At 49.3% G+C, this 24,449-nt stretch overlaps 1 protein-coding gene across 1 annotated transcript; it reads left to right on the plus strand.

Annotated features, from left to right (window-relative positions):
- Positions 1-3,617: 3,617 nt before the first annotated feature.
- Positions 3,618-23,373, plus strand: MMP25 (matrix metallopeptidase 25). Its single transcript, XM_063137635.1, has 10 exons — positions 3,618-3,713; positions 12,624-12,756; positions 15,142-15,286; positions 16,438-16,733; positions 16,830-17,003; positions 17,657-17,759; positions 18,618-18,700; positions 19,921-20,073; positions 21,431-21,691; positions 23,006-23,373. The coding sequence occupies exons 1-10, from the start codon at positions 3,618-3,620 to the stop codon at positions 23,239-23,241; spliced, it is 1,680 nt and encodes a 559-aa protein (XP_062993705.1). The 3' UTR covers positions 23,242-23,373.
- The last annotated feature ends 1,076 nt before the right edge of the window (positions 23,374-24,449 follow it).

The raw sequence follows: 24,449 nt of genomic DNA on the forward strand, positions 1-24,449 counted from the left end.
TACAGATCCCATGAAATTCAGCGAATGAGACAGAGCAACTCACAATAAAACCTGCATCTGGAAGTACCTGAGTAAGTGAGTTGAACTCAGTTCCCATTGAAGTTGATGGCACTTAAGTCATAATTAACTTGTCTTGTTGATCTAGTTTGGATCCACCCCATAGAAATTCTGCTGCAAGTGGCAAAAGCAGCAAGCGGCCAGGGGAGTGGAGAGGTAAGAGAAGGTGAGCCAATCCCATCTGCCATAGGATATGGGCCATGCTGGCTGGGAATAATGGGGGTTGTAGTCTAACACATCGGCTGGCTGAGGAGTGCTGGGGCTTGTAGGATCTTTTTCTGTCTACACATTCATAAGGTTGTGCCTTAAGCCAGGTTTTCCCAACCCGATGCCCTCTAGATGAGTTGAAGCTCCATCATCCCCAGTCAGCACGGCCACCGATGCCTATCTAGCCCTAAAGCAGCCTTCCCCAACCTGGTTTTCTTCTGATGTGTTGTGCCACAACCCCTCCCATCATCCCCCATCATTGGCCATGCTGGCTGAGGATGATGGAAGTTGTAGTCTGATGTGTCTGGAGGGCAGCAGGCTGGGGAAGGCTGCAGCAAGCAATGAACCATCAATACCAGCAGGGAGGGGAGGGCTCATCCCCTGGGAGAGACGCGAGGCCTAGTCACAGTGAGGGAAGTGGGGAGCCCACTTAGTTGCCTCAGTTTGTCTGTTAGCAGCCCGAGGCAGAATGTAATTTTAGTCCACAGTTAATGTTTCACTAAGAGGCCGTTGCTTGTCTCCTCTGAGCCTCGTGACCTGAACATTCAAAATTCCTCACATTTGCACTTCTCCCATCCAGCTGCAGGACGCACAGAGTTTAAACTGAGATTGTGGGGAACCTGTCACCTAATTCCAGATCCGCACACAGGTGGCAGCAATTACCTAGTGCTGCCACAAATACACTCTGCCCATGCCCAGAGGCCCCCTGTGATGATTACATTCACTTCCAGAGATAAGCCCTGTGTGCTAGAATAGACCATCTACACTGTTACTCAGGAGGAAGAGGGGGAATCATACATACAAGGGTTGATAATAATAATAATAATAATAATAATAATAATATATTTATTTATTTATTTATTACCCGACTCTTCCTCTGGATTGATGCAGGAAACAACATTAGATGCAAATACCATAAAATACATAAAACTGATTAAAAACATATAACTCTGATACAATATTAAAATAACAGTCAAACATCTTAAAATTCATCTGGGTAGCAGGCCTGCCGAAAGAGATCAGTCTTTATAGCCTTCTTGAATTTGAAAAGATTATTAAGTTGATGAATCTCTCCTGGCAGGCAATTCCACATGAGTGGGGGGCAGGAACAATTTTTGACCTAAGGATTGGGATATTGGGGGTCACACACACATTCCCCTTTCCTGAGAGGGCACCCCCCCTTTGTGAAATTCCCTTCCAAGAGATCCCCTACTGTGACTATTTTTAAACACACATTAAAGTCATTTTTAATTATTATTTACACAAACATTTGTCTCTTGGACTGTTGGTTTTGGCGCTTACACTATTCTTGTGGGTTGTATTTTAAACAGTTTCAGTGTGAATGCATGATTTTAGGGTTGTTTTATCAAGAAATACTTTTGTAAGCCACCGTGAGAGCCTTTTTTGGCTGAATGGCGGCATAAAAATCCTTAAATAAATAAATAAATAAATAAAATTATCGGTACTTGTCTTCTTAATACTGTAAGCTGCTCTGTGCTCCTTTTGGAAGAAGGGGGAGGTATAAAATTTCAAATAAAAAATAATATTTCCAGTTCCACCCAGCCCCCCCCCCTCCAGTGGAGAATCCATGCAGATCAGCAGAGGAGTGGGGGGATGGGGACATTTGCATCCCCATCATGGTGTGCAGAACGAATTTACACCTGCATGTTCAATCACAGAAGGATTGCAACAGGCGATGTTTGTACTACAGAGCCAAAACAGGTGACAAAGAGGCTCAGCGTTTGCATCACCCCCAAGTGCAACACATTTCAATAGTTCCGCTGCTGAGCTGTCAAGCGGTTGGCATGGATGTGTGAACTTGAGGGGCGTCTGACAATGTGTCTATGGAAATCTCTCCCCAGATGGTGCCCCCCCCCCCAAAATCACTTCTTTCTAGACATCCCCCCACTCCCAGTGCTGAAATCCTGCAGGATGAGAGAGCTGTTTTGTCGGGATCCCTTCGCCCGATGCGAAAATAGATCTGCCTTTGAAGGGCAATCCTTGATACAGGATCCAAAAGGCAACTTTTATACAGGTGTGTGTATTTGCTTCCCCTGGGTTTGAAATTCATCAGTTATGGCCTGGACCATTTGCTCCAGCTTCTGTCCTAAAAGATCCGGCTTTCCACCCACACCTTTAGGTTTGCTTCCCGTAGGATGACCCAGGAGGTAACCAGGTGTGAAGCCAGAAATGAAACCGGGAAATGAGGAAGGGGGAAATTGAGGGGGGCGGGTGCTTGTCAATTTCCTCCAGAGAAAGAAGCAAATTGAATTGGGTGGCGGGTCCGGGCTTTCTGAATTTGTGATCTGACTCAATTGGTGATAGACTAGTCTAGAGTGTTTCCTCCCCACACACTATACAGAAAGAACCCAGGTGTCCTGGCTCCTATTTAACCAGCGTGCAACGCTGCCTCAGAAGCGAGGCTCACTGGGTACAATAAAAAGGAAGGAAAAGAGTATCAGTGTGGGTCACTCTTTGGTAACGAGCGATTGGGACTGTGGACTTGACAAAGTTGCTCACCCACCCACCACTACCGCCTTTCATAGTTGGGAGTGACAGGCAGAAATTCAACAGGTAGCCTCAAGGCTTAAGCTTCATCCGCTGAATTCCATCCTCCCAGGAAAACAAACAGCAGGTTTACCAACTAGCCTCCACTTCCCTTTCAAGGACCCAGGAGTCCTGCACCTCCTCCAGGGGCTTCGCTAGGAACTTAAAAGAATCGGGGCCCAAACTTTCATTGATATCAATGGAAGGCTTTGTTTCTAAGCCTAATTGCATCTTTGGGCAGGGCGTGGTGCGCAGGGGGTCTTGGAGTCCCCTTTTCTCCCTGACTGTGACCCCCACCCACCCCGGGATGACAGCTAAGCTTAAGAAAAACCTCCCATTGGAACCAAGGGAAAGATACATTTTTTTCCTAAGCTTAAATGCCATGTGCAAGGGGAGGGGGGCTGGAGGGGCATTGCAGCGTGTGGGGAGGGTGGTTAACCCTTCCCTCCCCAGCTGTAAAAAAAAAAACCACCTTGAAAATTGCTCCTTACATGGCAACTATACTGGGGATGCTTCCATTGGCACCAATGTACACTTAGCGCTTTGGGGATCAGACCCAGGGCTGTGGGACACAGATTCAGGGGTGGAGGCTCGGCTCAGACGTAGCAACGCCCCTCAGCTTTTGCTTTCCCTAATAGATCCCGCACTGTAAGCCCAGAAGTCTTGCTTCCCATCTTTTCTCCAACCCCCCCCCCCCCGCCCCATCCCTCTAGATCTACACACCCAGAGAGAAGTGAGACAGGAAGGGGGGCGGGGAAGCTCGTATATAGGGCGGCGTGGCTTAGAGGCATCGCTACGAGCTTAAGATGCGCCTGCTGGTGGTGGTTCTCCTGGCTTCTCTCTGCCTCATCGCCCAGGGCAGGGCAGGACCATCCAGTACCCACGAGATCAGCAAAGGGCTGGTGAGTGCAGGACGCCTGGGTTCTTGAGAAGGCAAGGAAAGAGCGCGCGGGGAGGGGGAGGTATTGTCCAGGGAATTAGAGCAAAGGGGTCCTGAGAGCCTAGACTCCTGTAGTTGTTTGCTGGGAAAAGAGAAGTCTCTGGTATTAGGAACGAGAAAGAGGAGAAGGAGGGACAGCTGGGTTCCCTAGGAAATTATTGGGGTCAGAGCTGGGGCAGTAAGATGCCCCCCAAGACCCTCTGGGAAGAAAATGGGGTGTAAGGGGGCTGGCCGAGGGGGTGGGGACGGTGAAAACATTTCTCTAGAAGTTTGAAAAGACATATATCCAAGGATCTGGAATAAGGGGGCGCAGGACTCCTGGGTTCTCTGGGAATTGGGAGGGCTGGAGCTACTGCTTTTGTCTCGCTTGCCCAAGAAAGAGGGTTCAAATCGACCCATCCCCTTGGAGTTTCGTGTTACAAACCGCCTGCAGTCGGGAAATCATTGATCCCTTTCATGCCCATTTCCTCCTTCCCTCCAGCCACACTGATCTAGAGGTAAATTGCTCCCTGGATCCTATTACTCCCCTCATAAACACACTCATTTACACCTCTGGAAAAGGATGTCTTTTATCCTGTTACTGGAAGAGAGCTGAGACTTCTACCTCCATCTGCCTATCATTTCTGCTTCGATGAGTTTAATCATGCTTTTTAGTAGTTTTTTTTCTCCTTAGGTACCAGAAAAATCCACTTAATTTGTGTGTGGGGGGGTGGAATCTAAAAGGGCTTTTTGAACATGCATAGCAGCAGGTTCAAAGAATAGCAGTCCTCTTGATGTAGGAGTGAATCCGTGCATTCGGTGCGGTTAGATTGCAAGGATTCACTCGCCATTGGGATCCTTCCCCTGTTTTTAGCTTTGCATCTCACAGATCGCCCCAAACCCTTAGTTACCACATCGGTTCAGTTAACAAAGCCATGGCTGAAATGGGTCCCCTCCTTTCTTTGGGGGTGCTTGCCGCTCCCATGTCAAAATATCTGATTTTTCCCCACCCACCCCAAAGACACTCCCCCCCCCCCCGAGAAAGGAAATGCAAAAGAAATGGAAGGCAATCATCTTCATCCGAGAAGTGGACTCTCTGCCTACACCCTTTGATGCTAACACAGTGAGAGAGACCAGAGGGCCTCGACCTGAGGCCCTCCCTTGGGTACATCATCATGCTGCCTGGTGATGATGGCAACTGTAGCCCAGCACATCTGGTGGGTGCCACTTTGGGGAAGGCCCTCTTGCGTGAGAAGTTCCCGCTCTAACGCTGTGCCGCTTCGTTGCTTCGAAGAAAGCCTGCTTGCTGTCCTGGGCCTGTTCTTCCTGAAACTGAAAAGCCGCAGCAGGTTTATTTCGATAAACCTGAAAGACTGAAAGAACTGGGCATGTTTAGCCTGGAGAAGAGAAGATTGAGGGGAGACATGATAGCACTCTTCAAATACTTAAAAGGTTGTCACACAGAGGAGGGCCAGGATCTTTTCTCGATCCTCCCAGAGTGCAGGACACGGAATAACGGGCTCAAGTTAAAGGAAGCCAGATTCCAGCTGGACATCAGGAAAATTTCCTGACTATTAGAGCAGTACGACAATGGAATCAGTTACCTAGGGAGGTTGTGGGCTCTCCCACACTAGAGACCTTCAAGAGGCAGCTGGACAAGCATCTGTCAGGGATGCTTTAGGGTGGATTCCTGCATTGAGCAGGGGGTTGGACTCGATGGCCTTGTAGGCCCCTTCCAACTCTGCTATTCTATGATTCTATGATCTTGCCAGCATCAGCTGGGGCTCATGCCCCTGAGCAGAACGCACGTCCAGAACGCATTTCCCTTCCAGATCCATCCGTGCAACTTGTGATAAGCACACTTTGAGAGCTCTGTTCCTTTTCACTTAATCGACGTAGCGCTGGCTTTCAACCTCTGTCCACTGGGGAGCAGAAAGCAGCTTTGGACTGGTTTGCTGGCGTCTACAAGCCCCTCTTAAGCCTGGAGTTGCCCTACTTTTTTTCTGGCAGGGCTCCTGTGCTTTTAATAGTTGGGTGCCAACTCTTCAGCAGAAGCAACAGTTCCTACCACCGTGTCTCTGCGTGTGAGTGGACACAGCTGCATTTCTTTTCAATTTCTGTTGGTTTTGCAGCTCTTAAACATTGCACAGGGGGCACGCAAAGAGAGGTGGGAAGTATACTTAAGCAGCATCCACAGTTGTGTTGGACTACAAACACTATCATCCCCGGGGGCTGGTAGGGGCTGCAGTCAGCACAGCCACACCAGGTTGATGAAGATGCCCAGCCCGGCTCATATTATAGGCAGACTTCAGAGATTGGGAGACAGCCTTTATTCATGATTGTGAACCACTGGGGACTGTCCCAAACAGATGTGGGCGTCTGGCGTGAGGCAGTGCGCCCACCCCTTAATTTCCTTTCAGAACACATGGGGCATTTTCTCCAAACCCGCTAACCATGGCAGTTGGATTTCCTGTGTGTATAACACAAATGAACGAGCCACATTGATCAGAACCTGGATGGGTTTTTTTTGTGGGAAATGCTTCTCTTTCTGTATCGTAGCGACCACATTGCGGTGGCCTGCTAGGGGACAAGATGTGTTGGGCATTTATGAACATGCTGATGCATTTGGGTTGTCTGCCATAACTGGCAGCTGGAACATTATCCCCCACACCCTGCTCAAAATCAAACTAGCTCGAAACCTTGGGATTTTACTGCTACTTCCTTTAACATGCATTTTGGCTCACTTGCTTGAGTAACCTCCAACTGTTCCCCCGGAAGGCACCTATAATTTGTAGCACACCTAATTGCTGTTTGAGAGGCACTATGGTCTAGATTGGATGCAGATGCTAGATTTGGGCAGCAAATCAAACTCCGTGGGCTCTGCTCTTTGCCTGAGCCACGATTCCTTTGCTGCTTCATGCTGCTTCAGGACAAATAAAAGGAAGTCCTTCTTCACACAGTGCATAGGTAAATTATGGAACTCACTACCATGTGATGCAGTGATGGCCACCAGTTTGAATGGCTTTAAAAGGGGGTTGGATAAATTCCTGGAGGAGAAGGCTATCAATGGCTACTTGCCCTGATGGTTGTGTGCTACCGCCAATATCAGAGGCAGTAAGCCTGTGTGCACCAGTTGCTGGGGAGCATGGGTGGGAGGGTGTTGTTGCACCGTGTCCTGCTTTGTTGGTCCCTGGCCGACGGCTGGTTGGCCACTGTGCGAACAGAGTGCTGGACTAGATGGACCCTCGGTCTGATCCAGCAGGGCTCCTCTTATGTTCTTAACCCATAAATAATTTGTGGAATTAATTGGCTGCTGGTTTAGATGGCTGTGAATGGAGATTAGACAACTATAAAGCAGGGTGGGAAATCTGCATCCCTCCAGATAATATTGAACTGCAGCTCCCATCAACCCTGACTACTGGCTTGGGATTGATGTAAGTTGGAATCCCAACAACATCTGGAGGTCCAGAGGTTCCCCAGCCCTGTCACAAAGGATAGGTCTACCAGCAGCTACTGGCCCTGGTGGCACATGGAACATCCATGTACTCCGTTCCTTCCATTTTCTTTCAACATCAATTCCATCACATGCCGTCCTATTTTCGCATTGCTTTGTCATTCTTTTTAAAAACTCCACAAAAGCTTTCTACGTGTGTTCATGCAAATTTCTCATAACGTGCAGGTTTTTGTACTTGCATCTCAACGTATACACACACCGTTGTACACACTTTCCCAAATATAGACCTTTTTTGCAAGCGATTTCCCCCTAAAAGAAAGACTTGTGCACACACATTCCTGTAACGCATGTGTTCGGGGCCCACTTTTCCACAATATACTCATTTTTGTGTGCATTTTCTCATAATACATGCATTTTGTGTGCATTTTTTGGTAGTGTACACATTTTTGCATGCATTTTTTGGTTAATATTTTCAAACCGCGTTGCAAAATTCTGAAAAGTGAAATGGTGGCGTATAATTGCGTTCCAGTTCCTGTGTAGGTTCAGGAAGTGTGAATTTGATAACTTCATTTTAAAATATGAAGAGAACAAATTTTTCATCCATCCCTAGTTCTGAGCAGGGGTGTTGCGTGGTCTGGCCTCTGGGGGGTGGGGGGCAGCCCTGAAACTCTCTCCTGTTGCTCCTGTGGGGTCCATTCCCCACAACCTTAAGGGTCCATTGATGGCAATGAACATTTTTTCCACCCAGTTTATCTGTCATACGGGGGTGGGGGGAAGGATTTCCAGGAAGAGTCCAACTGGAGAGGAAAAGATAAGGCCTTCTGTTCCCTGTGAACTGCCCCCACCCCAGCCAAATCCCCCCTCCGCATGGCAATTAAGCTTAGAAAAAAAGCCTTCCATTGATGCTAATGGCAAGATTAATTACAATGCCAATTAAAAGCTGCCCCTCGTTCAAAGGCGGGCGCTACAGAATACCATTCACGGGAAGGGAGCAACAGGACAGGACAGAGGGATATTGCTTTCCTGTGTCCGCCTGCAGGCATCTGACTGGCCACTGTGGCAAACTGAATGCTGGACTGGGTGGCCCTTTGCTCTGATCCACCAGGGCTCTTCTGCTGTTCTGCCTCAGTTCTCACTCCGTGAAACCAAAATAAGAGCAACCCCTCGCTCGGGGCTCTCGTGAGGACAAGCGCAATAAATATTGCACAGGGTTCTGCACGTTTCCAAAAGTGGTTTCGTATGAATGATTAATAATACACTTTGCGGCAGGGTTTGCAGTAATGCAGGAAATTGCAAGGCACCCCCTTTGCCCACCTGCCGCCCCCATTTTTAGCGTCATTTCCGTGGCTCAGGTTTCCTGCGTGCTCCTCTCTGCTCAGGAGGTGGGCGCAATAGACACCTCCTCTGAACTAGTTCATCTCAGGATCTGGCAATCCTCACTTGCAATTACCTCTCTGCTATCTCTTGCGGCTGCTTTTTTGTGCTTCCTTCCTCTGCAAAGTCATTTCCATTAGCAGCTTGACCCTACCACCAGCTGGAAACAGCGGGGGATGTGTGTGCGGTTGATGGGGTTTGTGTGTGTGTGTGTGTGTGTGTGTGTGTGTGTGTGTGCATTTATATATAGATGGAGGAAGAATGACCCATCCTGGAAAGTGAGGAGGTCACGGGGGTCCAGAGAAAGCAGGGGGCGGCTCTTGGATTCCGCAGCGGCCTTCAAGGAATGCAACAAAGGAGCCTTTGAGCCGGGCAGGGGGCTGTGGTGAATCGGGAATGGAGGAAGCTCTCTCAGAACAAGCCCTCCAGCCGAGATGGTGTTGCTGAGAGGTTCCCCACTTAGATCCAACCCTTGGTCTCTGTGCTGCGCTCTGCTGGGACTGGAGGGGGGAAATGTCACCTGAATCCTACCTTTGGTCCATCTGGCCTAGCACTGTCCACTCTGAGTGGCAACAGTTCTCCAAGGTTTGGGGCGCCTACTAGAGATCCTAGAATCGTAGAATAGTAGAGTTGGAAGGGGCCTATAAGGCCATCGAGTCCAACCCCCTGCTCCATGCAGGAATCCACCCTACAGCATCCCTGACAGATGGTTGTCTAGCTGCCTCTTGAATGTCTCCAGTGTGGGAAAGCCCACAACCTCCCTAGGTCATTGGTTCCATTGTCGTACTGCTCTTACAGTCAGGAAGTTTTTCCTGATGTCCAGCTGGAATCTGACTTCCTGTAACTTGAGCCCATTATTCTGTGTCCTGCACTCTGGGAGGATCAAGAAGAGATCCTGGCCCTCTGTGTGACCTTTTAAGTATTTGAATGGTGCTATCATGTCTCCCCTCCTTTTTTTTTTGGTTGGACATGCCAGGGATTGAACCTCTGTCACTGAGCCGTGCCCCTTTCCCAAGCTAGGATAGCGGTGGGAGACACACGCTAAGGGGAATTACGCAAAGTAGCCAGCTGCAACTTGCTGGAAGCCACACACACACCATAAAGGATTGGACCATGTGAGCATGGACCAAATGCCAACAGCTCATCTGGTTGCAAAGCTGATCCTAGACTGTACCATTTCTGATTCCAGGGGGAATTGAAGCAAGAGAGAATCCCTCCCCCAATCCATATTTTAAGGTGGGGAAACCACCTCCTTCTACATCAGGGATGGGGAAGACGTTGCCCAGCAGATCTTGTTGGAGTGCAACTCCCATCATGCCTCACCATTGGCTATGTTGGCTAGGTCTGATGGGAGTTGCAGGCTTTCACCCACCCACCCCGGCTGTCTAAATAGGCATAAGATTGTGCCTTTAGGGTGTTTTGTCCTGATGAAGCTTTTATCATGCTATCGCCCTGCCTCATTCACATGCTTTTGTAGAGGTCCCCACAACGATGTCTTCCATTTTTTAACTCTCGGGTGGTTTTCCACCACTTCTTTCCCCTTTCCCCCTTATCTCACAGAACCCATTAAGGAGGGGAAGAAATGGAAGAGTGGCACCTGGTCCATTTTGTTTGGTAGCCTCCATCTGGAAGTGCCTTGACGGTGCTTGAAAGAAGGGGCCAGCTGTTTTAAGGCCTTGCAGCTGAGCCTCTTTCTCTGGATGAGCGTGAGGAGCTCAAGCGCTTTCCTCTTCCCCTTTCCCCTGAAGTGACAAGGAAGGAGTCCGTTACTTCAAAGAAGCTAAAGGGGAAGCTGGGAATCCCCTCAAGACGTTCTGGGGAAGAATATCTGTTCTCATAATCACCAAAATATATTAAGACACAATCCTATGCATTCTTAGACAGAAAAAAAGGACCTACAACTCCTACCATGCCCCAGCCATAGCTGGGAGTTGTAGCCTTTTCCCCCTGTCTAAACATGCATAGGATTGCACCCTTAGAAGGACAAACATGTGTTGAAAGAATTGGGGAGGGTCCCCCCTCATATTTTCCTCAGTCTTTAGACCACACTGGATGGGAATACCCATATAAAACCACTTAACAGGGCTGGACCTACCATTAGGTATATGGGGGGGGGAACAGCAGAACCCCATTTCTTCTGAGCCCCCCCCATTCCCCTCCATTGGAGTACAGAGCGATGCGTGCCCCACAGCCTGCCCTGCATGGCCTAACCTACTCCACTGTCCTCGGGTGCAGTAGAAGACACTGCCCCATCCCCCAGAGTTGAAATATTGTATAATATTCTATTTATTATTTGCTGTATTTTTAACCTGCTTTTCAGACAATCGTTGTCTCCACTATTGCTTTTAAAGCGCTTTAAAGCACTTTGAAAACGTTTTGAAACCTGTATATGCAGTGTGTCCAGGGCCCCAACAGTTGTCAAAACTGTTATAAAGCGCTTTAAAGCAGTAGTGTAGATCCCCCCCCTGCAGTGATTCTCGTCTATGAAATAAAAAAGGGGGGCACTCTGCCCTCAGATTTACACATTAAATTGACAAGACATACAAGGAAAGGTGGGGCGGAGGGAAAAGGAAAAGGAGAGAGAGAGCCGTGGAGGTTGGGGCTTCCAATGTCAGTGGGAGGGGTGTGTGCATCCGTGCTGGGTTTCAGACAGAACCAGTTAGAATTCCAAAGGACCTACCTAAGGTGCAGCACTCTATCCCCAAACTGGGTTCAGAACCTTGGACAGCTCCTTTAGAGTTCTGACTGAAACCCAGAATGGATTCATCACCCCACTGACTTCAGAGCCACCAGCTTCCCCTGGGGGAGAGATCCGTTTTTCAAGGCCCGAAAAGTGGTGAGCGATATGAGTGGGCATTTAAATGCACTTCAGGTCAGGCCAATCTTCCCTTGCTGGGCTCTGGCTTGAATGAGGCTCTTGTTCCTCCACCGACAGATGGGGGCCAGTGCATTCTTTCTCCTTGCATCTGCAGTCCCAGGACAACGGTCCATTTGGAGCTCAGTGGTCTTTCTGTCAGGGAGGGCAGAGTGCTCCCCACAATTCCTCCTTCTCTCTGGCCTCTGGAAGGGGCCCATTGGTCTCCCCCTTGGCTTGACGTTATTCTGAGAAGCAGGCCCTGTGTGTCCCCTGTCCAATCGCAGAAGCCTGGGTGTGCTTCTCTTCAGCTCTGCAGCCCCAGCCAGGGCCTCTGTCGGTAGGAGCCATGAGTTCATTTTTAGCGGTTGTCATCCGCCCAGGAGATGTTTGTTATTGAGTGGATTAAAAATATAAAAGATATAAAAAATAAATAAAATCCATCAGCTTCTGCATATGGAATGAGTGATGGGAGTATGTGATGCCATCTTGTCCACCTCAGGCAGCAAAATGTCTTGGGCCATCCCTACTCCTTCATAGATTTGCCAGATTTTTTTCCTGTCAGGATCTTTGAGACTCCGACAGATGATGTTTTCACTATTTATTTATTACATTTCTATCCCATCTTTCCTCCAAGGACTCTTAAGGCAGCATATGTGATCCTCCATCTCTTCTTTTTATCCTCACAACAACCCTGTGGGGTGGGTTAGGCAAAGAGTCAGTGACTGGACCAAAGTCACCCAAAAATGCTTCATGGCTGAGTGGGAACTAGAACCCGGGACTCCTGGGTCCCAGTCCAGTACTCTGACCACTATGCCACACCGGCTGCCCCATCACTATGGGCCTGTTCAAATGACCCATCAGGCTCTGTGGTTAGCAAAACTGTGGTTCTCTGGGGTTAGCACTAACCACAAGCCATGCTGTTGCACACAACACTTTAAGCCCAGTTAGAGCTGCTAACCCTGTTGCAGACGGTCCGATTGGGGTTAGTGAGTGAGCAGGGTTTAGCAAAACGCATCGCCCAAGACGCCTTAAACCCTGCTGCCTTAAATCAAAAGCTTTAACCAGCAGGGTTTAAGGTGTCTTCTGAACAGGCCCTACATACATTATCATGTTGGCAGCAAAACAGCAACGTTTGAATTTCTCCCTGTCAAGTGGCACAGGAGCCCTGCCTACGGACTAATCCAGCAACGCTAATTGTGTTCTCACAGGAGTGGCTGACCCGCTATGGCTACCTTCCTCAGCCAGATCCCAGAGCAGCCCGTCTTCAAACCCAAGGAGAACTGACCAGCGCCATCAAAACAATGCAAAGGTTTGCAGGACTGCCTGCAACCGGGAATCTGGGTATGTACGGGGATTAGAAGGGTCGGAGGTCCAGCAGGTGTCCAGTTACGCCTGTTCACCAAGGGAAAGGGTGGTTGGGCGGAGAGGAGTGGCGACCTCTTTTTCTGGAAGGGCTCCTGCATCAGAGAGCCTTTCATAAGTGTGAAAGAGAAAGACAGGCATGGCTGGTTGATGGAAGAGGACGCTGTCCCGTCCCCCAGTGCTGAACTAAGCTTCAATTCCAGTCTCGTCAGCTTCTGTATAGAATTGGGAAGCGGGGACATCTTGTCTTTTGCACATCATACAAATTCAGAAGGACACATATCGCCCCAACCTGAGTTGGCTGGGGGTTACTGAGAGTTGCAGTCCAATACATCTGGAGAAACCCAGGCTGGGGAAAAGCTGACGCAGACAATATTTTAGGCGGGCCTGCTTCGTCCCAGCCTCGTTGTTGTCGCTGCGTGTCCTCGTTCACACGCACATGCCAGCTCACATGTGTGTGCATGTAATGACGAATGCGGGGCCAGGGGGAAACTTTGCCAGAGGGATGGGGCGTGCGCCCAGCAGATTTCTGCCCAGCATTTCAACAAACCAGGGAATAGTCTGAAACTACAGACTATTTTTTCTTTACAGAGTTTGTTCTTAAGTCACGTACCAGTAACAAAAGAGTTTTTACAGAGTTTGTTCTTAAGACACGTACCAGTAACAAAAGAGGAAACGGCTCACCACCACTAACACACCAGCGCGTGGATTAGTAAACTAGTTCTAAGAATAAAGTGAGAGAAAATGGAAGAGTAGAGAAGTTGGAGGGAATTAGCGTTTGTCAAATAAAGAACCGGAGGCGGAGCTATGGAAATGGCAAAATGGGGTATTGGGAGGCTATGCAGCCACAGAAAGCTCAGTTGCTGGTGAAAACAGAGAGACAGTGTTGTGCAGAGGTTAGAGTGTTGGGCTGGGCCTCAGGAAGTTTGGGGTTTAGTCCACACTCTGCTGTGAAGCTCACTGGATGTCTTTGGGCCTGTCGCTGACTCTCAGCCTAACGTGCCCATAGGCCTGTCGTAGGGATAAAATGGAAAGGAGGCAAACCCCATCAGCCCCCGCGAGTTCTTTGCAAGAGGCAAAAAAGGCAGGATAGAAATGTAATAAGGATAAAAGATAAAACCGGTTAAAATAATGGTCTGGAAGGGGGGGCGGTAGATATGGGTTAGGGTTGGGAGGAAATGAAAAGATACAGAGCTGAAACTGTTATGATGTCCTGGCTACAGAGTAAGGGGAAACCAAAAGATTTCACTTCCTAGTTGGCTACAAAGGGGGAAATGCAGCAGGCCTGGGTTTGCCTCAAAACACTTCTGCTTCTGGCTACAAATCAAAATGGAGTAAAAGCCTCAAGCCACTTTCTCTTGATTATGGAGCTACCACAGTTTGCTTTAAAATCAAATTTGAATCTGGAGAGAGCCTTAGAAACAAGGTTTCCACGTAGGTTTTTAAAAGATGGTCAAAATGGTTGATTATTATTGTCATCGTTGTTATTAGCATTTATATCCTGCCTGTTTTCCTCCAAGGAAGCCAAGGCAGCATACATAATCCTCCTCTTCTCCATTTTATCCTCACAACAACAACAACAATCCTGTGAGGTAGGTTGGTTGAGAGTCTGTGACTGGCCCAATGTCACCCAATGAGCTTCCATGGCTGAGTGGGGACTAGAACCCAGATCTCCTGATTCTTACACCAATACTCTAACCCAGCCTTCCTCAACCTGGGGCGCTCCAGATGTGTTGGACTACAACTCCCAGAATGCCCCAGCCAGCTGGCTGGGGCATTCTGGGAGATGCAGTCCAACACATCTGGAGCACCCCAGGTTGAGGAAGTCTGCTCTAACCACTACACCACCCTCATTATGCTTGACCCAAGATCTTTGACAGAAGCGTTTGATCCTTTAACATAAGAAATGTGACTTTGGACTCAATGAGGGCTTTACTGGGTGTAAAGATTCCTCTTTGGGTATACCAGGCAAATGGTTCTCTCTCTCTCTCTCTCAATCTCTGGGCAAAAAGGCAGCTGGGAGGTTCAAGAGAGAAGTGGGGTACTGTGGCCATCAGAACGTGGGCTAGGGGTCAGAGTGGGGCAGTGAAGATATTAGCAGAAAAGAGTTGTGAGAAACCAGCAATCCCCAGTTTAATTCTTAGAGCAAGTGTCTGGGTGAGATCGTGTTCCAAACAGGTGTGGGACCTGCACATGCCTTTTCAGGGAGGGGCCGTACCACCTGAACATCCCCACCGTGCTCTCGCAACGCACCTTTGATTCATCTACCCAGCTCTGAGCAGAGAAAGGAGATCCAGCCTTAGTCAGAACCAAGACCTGGCAGATCCGTTGTGCCGGCCCTCTCTGAGCGCATCTCCTTTGCAGACCAGAAGACCTTGGACATGATGAGCCAGCCCCGCTGCTCCCTCCCCGACATCATCGGCACCTCTGAGCTCATGCGTCGGCGGCGCAGGAAGAGACGCTACGCGCTCAGTGACAACGTCTGGCAGAAGAAGGACTTGACGTGGCAGTAAGCAAAGTCCAATCTCCCCGCTTACCCCCAATGGAAACGTGGGGTTGGGTGGGTTAAATCCTATTTCATTCCCTGCTAGTCTCATATCCCTGGCTTTGACATCCCAATACATTTCCACTGTGTCTCACCACTTTATTTTCTCTCTTCTCCTTTCTCTTTTATTCTACTGTACCTTGCATTTTTTCCTTGCGCCATAACTTGGTATGGAGAATATCGATAGGGAGACATTTTCCTCCCTCTCTCAAAATGCTAGAACCCAATGGGGTCATCCCATGAAGCTGATGGGTGGGAGAACCAGGACAAATAAAAGGAAGTCCTTCTTCACACAGCACATAGTTAAATTATGGAACTCACTACCACAAGACGTAGTGATGGCCACCAGTCTGGATGGCTTTTAAAGGGGGTTGGATAAATTCCTGGAGGCGAAGGCTATCAATGGCTACTAGCCCTGATGCTTGTGTGCTATGTCCAGTATTCGAGGCAATAAGCCTGTGTGCACCAGTTGCTGGGGAACAGAGGTGGGAGGGTGCTGTTGCACCATGTCCTGCTTGTTCATCCCTGGCCGATGGCTGGTTGGCCACTGTGTGAACAGAGTGCTGGGCTAGATGGACCCTCGGTCTGATCCAGCAGGGCTCTTCTTATGTCCTTATGATGCCTCTTCCATCCTATCAGTTGTCACCAAGTGCCTTCCTTTTCCGCCTTCAACCTCTGCATGCCGCTCCCGGGGGAATATGAGCTGGAGGAAGCGCCAGGAATCAAGTTCTTCTTGTGGGCTTCCCGGGGGCCTCTGGTTGGCCACTGCAGGAAACAGGATGCTGGTCTACATTGTCCAGCTTTCCCCAACCCAGCACATTTTGGGTGTGTTGGACTACAACTCCCATCAGCCTCGGCCAGTGGTCAAAGGTGGTATGGATAGTGGCTCTCCTGATGTGTTTGGACTATAGCAGCCTTCCCCAACCTGACGTCCTAAATCTTTTGGACTACAATTCCCATCAACTATAGCACAGCCAACGGTCGGGGCGATGAGAATTGTAGTCTGAAATCTAGGGTAGCTGGCTGGAAGTTGTAGCCGGGTTTGGGAAGGCTGCCATCGGCCTGATCCAGCAGGACTCTTCTCATGTTCTTGTGTTCTCATTTCCACGCTGCAGCGTCCGTTCCTTCCCCCGCTCCTCGCAGCTGTCAAATGATCACGTCCGGAACATTTTCTACTACGCTTTCCGGGCCTGGAGCAATTCCTCGGCCTTGACCTTCCGCGAGGTGATTTCTCCACAAGCGGACATCTTGGTGGACTTCACCCAAGCCTATCACAAAGACAGCTACCCTTTCGATGGGCCCGGAGGCACCCTAGCCCATGCCTTCTTCCCCGGAGAACACCCCATTTCGGGTGACACCCATTTCGATAACGAAGAGACGTGGATTCATGACCCAAACAACATGTCACCAGGTACACGGCATCCCTGGAGCCACCGGGTCACATAGAGAAGCTATAGTAGAATAGCGAAGCCATGGGTAACGTGTCCCCTTTCTCCTGACGCCTTAGGTCATGGCACGGATCTCTTCGCTGTAGCAGTGCACGAGTTTGGTCACGCCTTGGGACTGGCTCACTCTTCTGCCAAGGAGTCCATCATGATCCCATATTACCAGGGCCCAGTTGGGTTGCCCCACCTGTACCGTCTCCCGCAAGACGATGCCATAGGAATTGAACAAATCTATGGTGAGGAGCTGTGCTTTCTACAGCTTTGGGGAAATAAAGGAGGATTATAAATAGATGGAGTTGGGTAGGACATGGTGATTCCACAATAATACCGTTGTCTGGAAGCAACCACAGGGCTTCTCTACATCAGGGTTTTTATCCCACAGCTTTACCAGGGCTTCTGCTTCCAGACTTTTTGCAGGAGTAAGATCAGCCCTTTACATGTGCCTTCCCCTGCCTTTTTTCTGGGGCTTTCCTTTCTCTGCAAGTCCTATATGTTTCATTATACAGCCACTAGATGGCGATGTGGTATAGTTGCAGTTATAGCGCAACTCCGTAATTACTCGGAGTGAAAAATAGCCATTTTAAAATACTGCATTTTCTCCATTGCAAATAAAGCCACAGAAAGGGCCACAAAGCACAGGAGAGGCCCTGGTGATAGTCAATGTCATGTAAAGGACCTGCAAAATTCCGTGAGTATCCAATTTCGATTGCAGGATAAAAGCCTTGTGTAGAGAAGCCCTTAGTCACTCCTTCTTCTCCTTCTTCTTTCACCTTTCCACCTAAATAGTTGTTCTCTTTCTCCATGTCAGAGAGCACCATGTTTGGGCGAGTATTTTTGTTTGTTACTTCTTAACTTGGTCCTTCCTTTGCTTTTGTTTTCTCGTCTGCAGGGAAGCGTCAGGCTGGTTCACATCCAGATAAAGATGTCCCAGCATTACCAGTCCCCACAGCCCGCCCCATTCCTGACCTACCACCATACCAGCCCACACAAGGGTGAGTACTGCTCTTTATGGGATGGTGGCCCGGCTAACTCTTACATCCCCTCCCCAACCTTTCTTGACTTGGTGCAGTGTAGACACTCTCTATATAATGCCAGGTACTACAAAGCCAAAGCTGGAACAAGACCAAGGCTGGATCAAAACTAGGAAAGCAATATAAATTGAGAGCCAGTGTGGTGTAGTGGCTAGAGTGTCAGACTGGAAGTCGGGAGAGCCGGGTTCTAGTCCCCACCTGGCCATGGAAACCCACTGGGTGACTTTGGGCCAGTCACAGACTCTCAGCCCAACCCACCTCACAGGGTTGTTGTTGTGAGGATAAATGGAGAGGAGGAGGAGGATTATGTACGCTGCCTTGGGTTCCTTATGGAGGAAAAAAGGTGGGATATAAATGTAATAAATAAAATAAATAAATTAGTGGTGGTTTAGTGGAAATGAGGAGCCTCGTGTGGCACAGAGCGGTAAAGCAGCAGTTTCTGCAGCTGAAACTCTCCCCACGGCCTGAGTTCGATCCCAGCGGAAGCTGGTTTCAGGCAGCCGGCTCGGGTCGACTCAGCCTTCCATCCTCCCGAGGTTGGTAAAATGAGTGCCCAGTTAGCTGGGGGAAAGGCAATCACGGCCGGGGAAGGCAACGGCAAACCACCCCGCTACAAGGCCTGCCAAGAAAACGTCAGCGAAAGCTGGCGTCCCTCCCAGAGTCAGTAATGACTCAGTGCTTGCACGAGAGGTTCCTTTCCTTTCCTTAGTGGAAATGGGGCACGGCCCACGTCAAAGGTAGGCATGGTTGGGCAAACCTGGGATTCTAATTAACTGAACCTCAGTCCTGAATCCTCAAAGATTCTTCTTTTCCTTTCAGGCCACGGCAGCCGTCGCCTGATCGTTGTCAGGGCCATTTTGATGCCGTTGCTGACATCCGTGGAGAAGTTTTCTTCTTCAGGAGTAAGGAAAGCAGAGGAATTCCACCACCCACCCACCCAGATCAGCTGGTATTGGGGGTGGGGGGAGACACCCGAAGTATTACACCTAATGGAAACCCACTGATCTATTACCGCGGTCTTGCCTTCCCTCAGCTCTGAGTAAAGGGGAGTAACAGACTCCATCCCCACGTCTTGCCCATGGTGCATAATGGGGCTTCTGCCCCACCTCAGGCCCTGATTGAATGTTTATGGTTATTGCTGTTCAATGCATACCTCGGGAAGTCTTAAGTAATCTTCATGAGAAGATTAAGTAATTGTCCACTCTGTGTCATGGTTGCACGGAGATGGGTGGGTGAACTTCTCTCCAAGGGCCAAACCACACGTGATATGGAAAAGATGGATCTGGATCTCCCAATAGCTTTTCCTTTTTTTCACAGCTACCATGGAGAGAGGGGCATTTAACCAACCCGCCCTGTGTTGTTTCCCTGATCTAAATCATCCCCCCCCCGGCTCCTATTACCTGCAGGAGGAGGGGAGGACAGAAACCATACTGAAGTTGGGTTTTTCCTCTCCCAAGTGGGCTGATACACCTCTGGCAGGCAGTGTGGGGGTAATTTAGATCAGGGAAACTGTTGGATGGGGTAGTATTAGAGGTAAATGCTCCATAGCCCAGACTTCTCCAGCCAGATGTCCTCCAGATGTGTCCCATAATGCTCTTGCCGATGCTGGCTGGGAATTTTGGGAGTTGCAGCCCTCCACATCGGGAGGGCCCCAGATTGGAGAAGTTTGCCCTAGCCCAAATGCCACTTCCCTAATCAAATTACTAGCCCCCCCTCCCCACCCCACAGCTTTCGGGAAATCCAGTCACGCGTCATCTGGCCCCAAGAATGTACGCTACAAATAGCACAGGTATTTGCCGTGGGATTTCACATGCAAAAGAAGTCCGGCATGGTGAGGTTCATGAGTGTCGCGGGACAGGAAGAGGGATCTTTTTTTCAGCAGCCGCCTATCAACAGTGGCAGCAAGCAGTGGCATGGTTTAGCCAGGCTATTTGTCCACGCTTCCCTCCCCCACCCTCCGCACACATTCCACCCTTGCCACGTCCTCTGACCAGCCCTTCTTCTTGTCTGTGTGTTCACCTTGGGAAGGGGCGGGACTGTGGGTTTGGGAAGGCATCCAGAAGCACCTCTGCTCTTTGGCTTCTGCACCGGCCAACCACACACTGCCTGACCCTTTCCACAGAGAAGCATTTCTGGCGGATGCAAGCAGCCCGGACTCTGGTTTCACTGGAGCCGGCTCAGATCCTCCGGTTCTGGAATGGCCTCCCCCAGGATTTCACGGCTATTGACGCCGTGTACGAGCGCATCAACGACAGCCAAATCGTGTTCTTCATTGGTGAGTGGAGCGGGGCATGGCGGTGAGAGAGATGGGGGCTCAGGGGCTCTTCGGAAGGAGAGGCAGCAGCAGGGGCATTGCTAGGCGCTCAAAGGATTGGGAGAGTGATCTCTCCAGTAGCATCAATGGAAGGTCTTTTCCTAAGCTGAATTGTCCTGCAGAGGGGGGATGGGGGGAGACACGACAGGGACAGGGGGTGTAACCCTTCCTTCCCCAGTTGTGATCCCCTGGAAATCCCCCCTTCCTTGAGTTCACTAAGCTTTGGAGAAAATCCCCATTGGCACAAATGGAAATATTTTTTCTAAGGTTATTTGCCATGCAGTTGGGAGAGGCGGGGGAGGGGTACCCTTTCCCTCCCTAGCTGCAATCCCCTCTGGAAAATCACCCCCTGCATGGCAATGAAGCAGCAACGAATAGAGCTCTGGGGAAAAGATCCAGGGCCATGAGAAATAGATTCAAGGCCATGGGTCCAGGCCTAACAACGCCTGTGGAGTGCAGTCTAACATTGAAGAAAGGGGAGACTGGACCAACAACCCAGGAAGATAACCTTAACCCATGGTTTATTGTTAGGTTGTGAATTTTGGGTTGCTCGTGGTTAACAGCCCATACTTAAACCATAGTGCAGGGTTCGCACTTATCGACAAACCACGAGGCAACATCAAACCATAATTTCAGGACAACCCATATTCAACCCCCACTTTGGGTTGCTGTTAAGTGTGAACCAGGTCAATGTATGGACTCCCCGCCCCATAAAATTCTGTGTTTGAGGCAGGGCAATTGCATAATAACAACCTTTGTCTGGAAGAATCTTGAAATGGAGCTACTAACATATACCTTATATACCTTTGAATATGTGCTGTGAGTGTCATAATTTCTGGCATACTTTGTGTTTCATTTAGCCTTGATTTGCACTGTTTGTTTGTTTTTTAAAGTGTGTTTACTTCACACGTAAATTGCACACGGCTTCTGTGCCATGTGCAATTTATAAATAATAAAGCCTGTTGAACCTTGACTGTTAGATTCAGGCTCCACAGAGGACATTGGTAACTTAACCCGTTTATTCACAGGGTTCTATACAGCTTGCTGGCAGGCACTTAATACAGGCCTGCGGCAGGGTGTCTCCTAAAAAGAGAAGGAGTGGGGATGAGTGAGCTGTTGGGGGCTGTACACATTTAATTCATTGTTTCTGAACACAATACAAATAATACTTTAGGGAGTCTGTAGTAGAGAGGAAAAGAGGCAGGGGTGGTTAAAATCATTTGTACACTACGGAAGCTGTTTATCCAAACTTGCTAGGATCTCTTTTAGCAACGTGCCTTTTTCTTGCTCCATGTCGCCCTCTAACCCCTTCTTCCAGGGTCCCAGTACTGGGTTTTCACAGATACTCAGGTCAACCCAGGCTACCCCCGTCCCACATCGGACCTCGGCCTCCCTCGCGGCACAGCTGTTGGGGCTGTATTTGTGTGGCCCCACAATCGCAAGACGTACCTCATAGAAAAGGGTCAATACTGGCGTTACGATGACCAGTTGGGCCAGGTGGAACCCGGATACCCCAAGCCCGTCACCCTCTGGAAAGGGGTACCTCCTGAACTGGATGACGTCACTCGGTGGAATGATGGTAAGTTTGGGGTGAAGCATATCCCCTTGCAGGGAGTCTCAAACAATTCTGTTCCTGACTGGTTCAGCATGTAGTTCCACAAGTTAAATGTTAAATAATTCTATGGTATATATTCCACATATCTGTGTATGCAATGCAGAACACCATATTTGGTGCAAAATCTTGAAACTCAGTTAAAGACAACTCTCTAGTCCTCATGGTTGCAAAGGACGTCTTGAAAATCCTTGCTGTCTCTTAGTTTTGCAAATAAATCCACAGAAGAAATTAGGCCACTTTTTTTTCTTAAGCAGTCTGATTGACATCAACAGAAAGAAGGAAGAGAAGAGCTAAGTCTTCCCTACTCTTTACATAAACACCTTTGTGTGGTCTCTTGTAAGCGATTCTAACTCACCATAGGTGACCAAGGAAAAATGGCTGCTTGGAAGCTTGCCATTCTAACTTAACCCAGGCTGCAATCTTGTACCCACTTACCTGGGAGTAAGTCCCATTAAACTCATGGTACTTACTTTTAAATAGACGGATATAAATTTGCACTGGCAAACTCTGAACACCCACTCAAAGCAGGTCTTGTGCAACAACAGAAATGAATCTGGCAAATTGGCCAGTAGCCAGAAACCTTGTGTCATGGGGAGCGGTCTAGAGATACACCAGTTTGTTGTGGGGAATTGGAAATCAATGCTGAATAACCAGAATCTAAAGATGGGTGGTCTGGTGCTTGTACTAAACATTACTATAATAAGAGTTAATCTTATTTTTTCTTTAAAAATTTTTTTTAAGTGCCTAGGCCTTGTCAATCATCCTCATGCCGTTGCATGACTTCAGACAAGCAATGGGAGTGGGTTTCCTTCTCACTGGGCAAGTGGGTAGAATATTTTCTCCACCCTTTTTGTTCTCTCCACCAATAAAAGTTCTAGAAACATATTCTTTGATTTTAAATTGAAAGCTGAACATTCAAGGGAGGGATCCTGGATAATATATCTGAGCTCCCTCAAAACTCCCCTTTGGCAAAGACCTGTTGGCAAAGCAAGGGAAGGGCTTGAGCAGAAACGAAACCCATATACTTAACTTGGCGAAATCTCGCATGAAAGACCTTTTTAAAAAGTTTGTCGCAAGCGGGGAAGGCGCCTGCAGCTGATAGTTCCCCTGGTTAACAGCTTTGACTGTACTCTGGGAGGTTTCGGAATGGAACGGCAGCTCCTCGCGTGGGGCAGAGGTGCTTTGGGGCTTGTGGCTCCCCCTACTGGCCACAGACTGTGCTCGCTGCTGTCCTCAAATCCCCGGCCACCCACCTGCCACTTTTGTCTTCCTCTGCAGGCAACACCTACTTCTTCAAAAATAGCCATTATTGGCGCTTTACTGGCGGCAACGTGGAGTCAGACGCAGGCTACCCGCGGTCCACCGCACGCGACTGGATGCATTGCCAGGGGGATCCCACCCCTGACCCGGGGCACACGGAAGGACAGGGGCCGATGTGCATCTGTGGGGCATCAGCCCTCCAAGCAGCCCCAATCTTGGCTTGGATCCTGGCTTTCATTTGGGCCGCATGCTGACCCCGAGCCGGCTACGAAATGATTGCAAAACTTTATATACAGCTAAAGGAAGGGACCGGCCAGCAGGAGAATGCGGCAACCCTTTGGTGCAGCCTTCGAGTAATTGTTTCCCCCTTCATTCCCTCCACCCCACCCCACCCATACACATGGTGCTCTTGTAGAACCTCCTCTTCAGACCTTCCTGGTCTCTCTGAACCGTCTCTCCTCTGTTTCCACGCCTTCCTTTTTTCATTTTTGCAAAGAGGGGCGGGGCCTTTTAAGACCACCTGCAGGCCACTCCCACTGACCTGGACGTCTGGCCCCTTTGTCTCAGGTGTGTACCAATAATCTGATTCCTCAGGGGTGAATCAAATGCACTCTGCACAGGCTCAGAGGGGCTCTCCGTTTAGTTTACTTCACCCCACCCGGCCCATAGTCTCCATTGAGCTTTCGCTCTCCCATCTGGTGCTACTCCTTCTCCCCGCTCCCTTTCGTCCATTTGGAGGCACGACAAGGCCCAGCCCTGGGGCCCAGGGGGTTTGACCGCTAGTGCAGAGAGCGGCAGGCAGGCCGCAAGTAGGAAGACGCCCCTTGGTGGAGCAACCCAGCTGTATGTGAAGCCCATCACAGGTTCCCCACGTCCAGATGAACAGTGGGTAAGAAGGCAGGGAATCCTGTCCTGTGAATAACGTAGCCAAGCATGTCCTGTTGGTGGGTGGCGTTTGCTCACCCTGTGACACTCTGCAGCCGAATTGATGTACTCTAACGCAGGGGTGCAGAACCTCAGGCCTGGAGGAGGGGGTGTCCCAATGCCGGAGGATTCCCCTTTCCCCCTGACCAATAATTGTTCCCCCCATCTTTTGTGTGGTTTCTTCCCCATTCTAAAAGGACAAAACGCCTCCCCCCGAGGCTCAGTTACCAGCAGTAAGAGCTTCAAGCTACAATAGGCTGGTAATTTTGGTATTATTTAGGGTGACCCTACGGAAAGGAGGACAGGGCTCCTGAGTCTTTAACAGTTGTATAGAAAAGGGAATTTCGGCAGGGGTCATTTGTATGCATGTAGCACCTGGTGAAATCTCCTCTTCATCGCAACAGCTAAAGCTGTAGGAGCCCTGCCCTCTTTTGTATCTGGTCACTCTACCTGGTAAAATCCCCTCTCCATCACAACAGTTAAAGCTGCAGGAGCCCTCTCTTTTGTATCTGGTCAAGAGGGCAGGGCTCCTGCAGCT

This window comes from Elgaria multicarinata, chromosome 11, assembly GCF_023053635.1.
Source record: "Elgaria multicarinata webbii isolate HBS135686 ecotype San Diego chromosome 11, rElgMul1.1.pri, whole genome shotgun sequence".
NCBI lineage: Eukaryota > Metazoa > Chordata > Lepidosauria > Squamata > Anguidae > Elgaria > Elgaria multicarinata.

What these genes read in the sequence shown, in the direction of transcription:
- MMP25 (XM_063137635.1), top strand. Translation starts at nt 3,618, where the DNA reads ATGCGCCTGCTGGTGGTGGTTCTCCTGGCTTCTCTCTGCCTCATCGCC. An exon ending in AGGAATTGAACAAATCTATG is followed by an intron (nt 17,004 to 17,656) that starts GTGAGGAGCTGT and finishes TCTCGTCTGCAG; the next exon opens with GGAAGCGTCAGGCTGGTTCA. An exon ending in CCATACCAGCCCACACAAGG is followed by an intron (nt 17,760 to 18,617) that starts GTGAGTACTGCT and finishes TTTTCCTTTCAG; the next exon opens with GCCACGGCAGCCGTCGCCTG.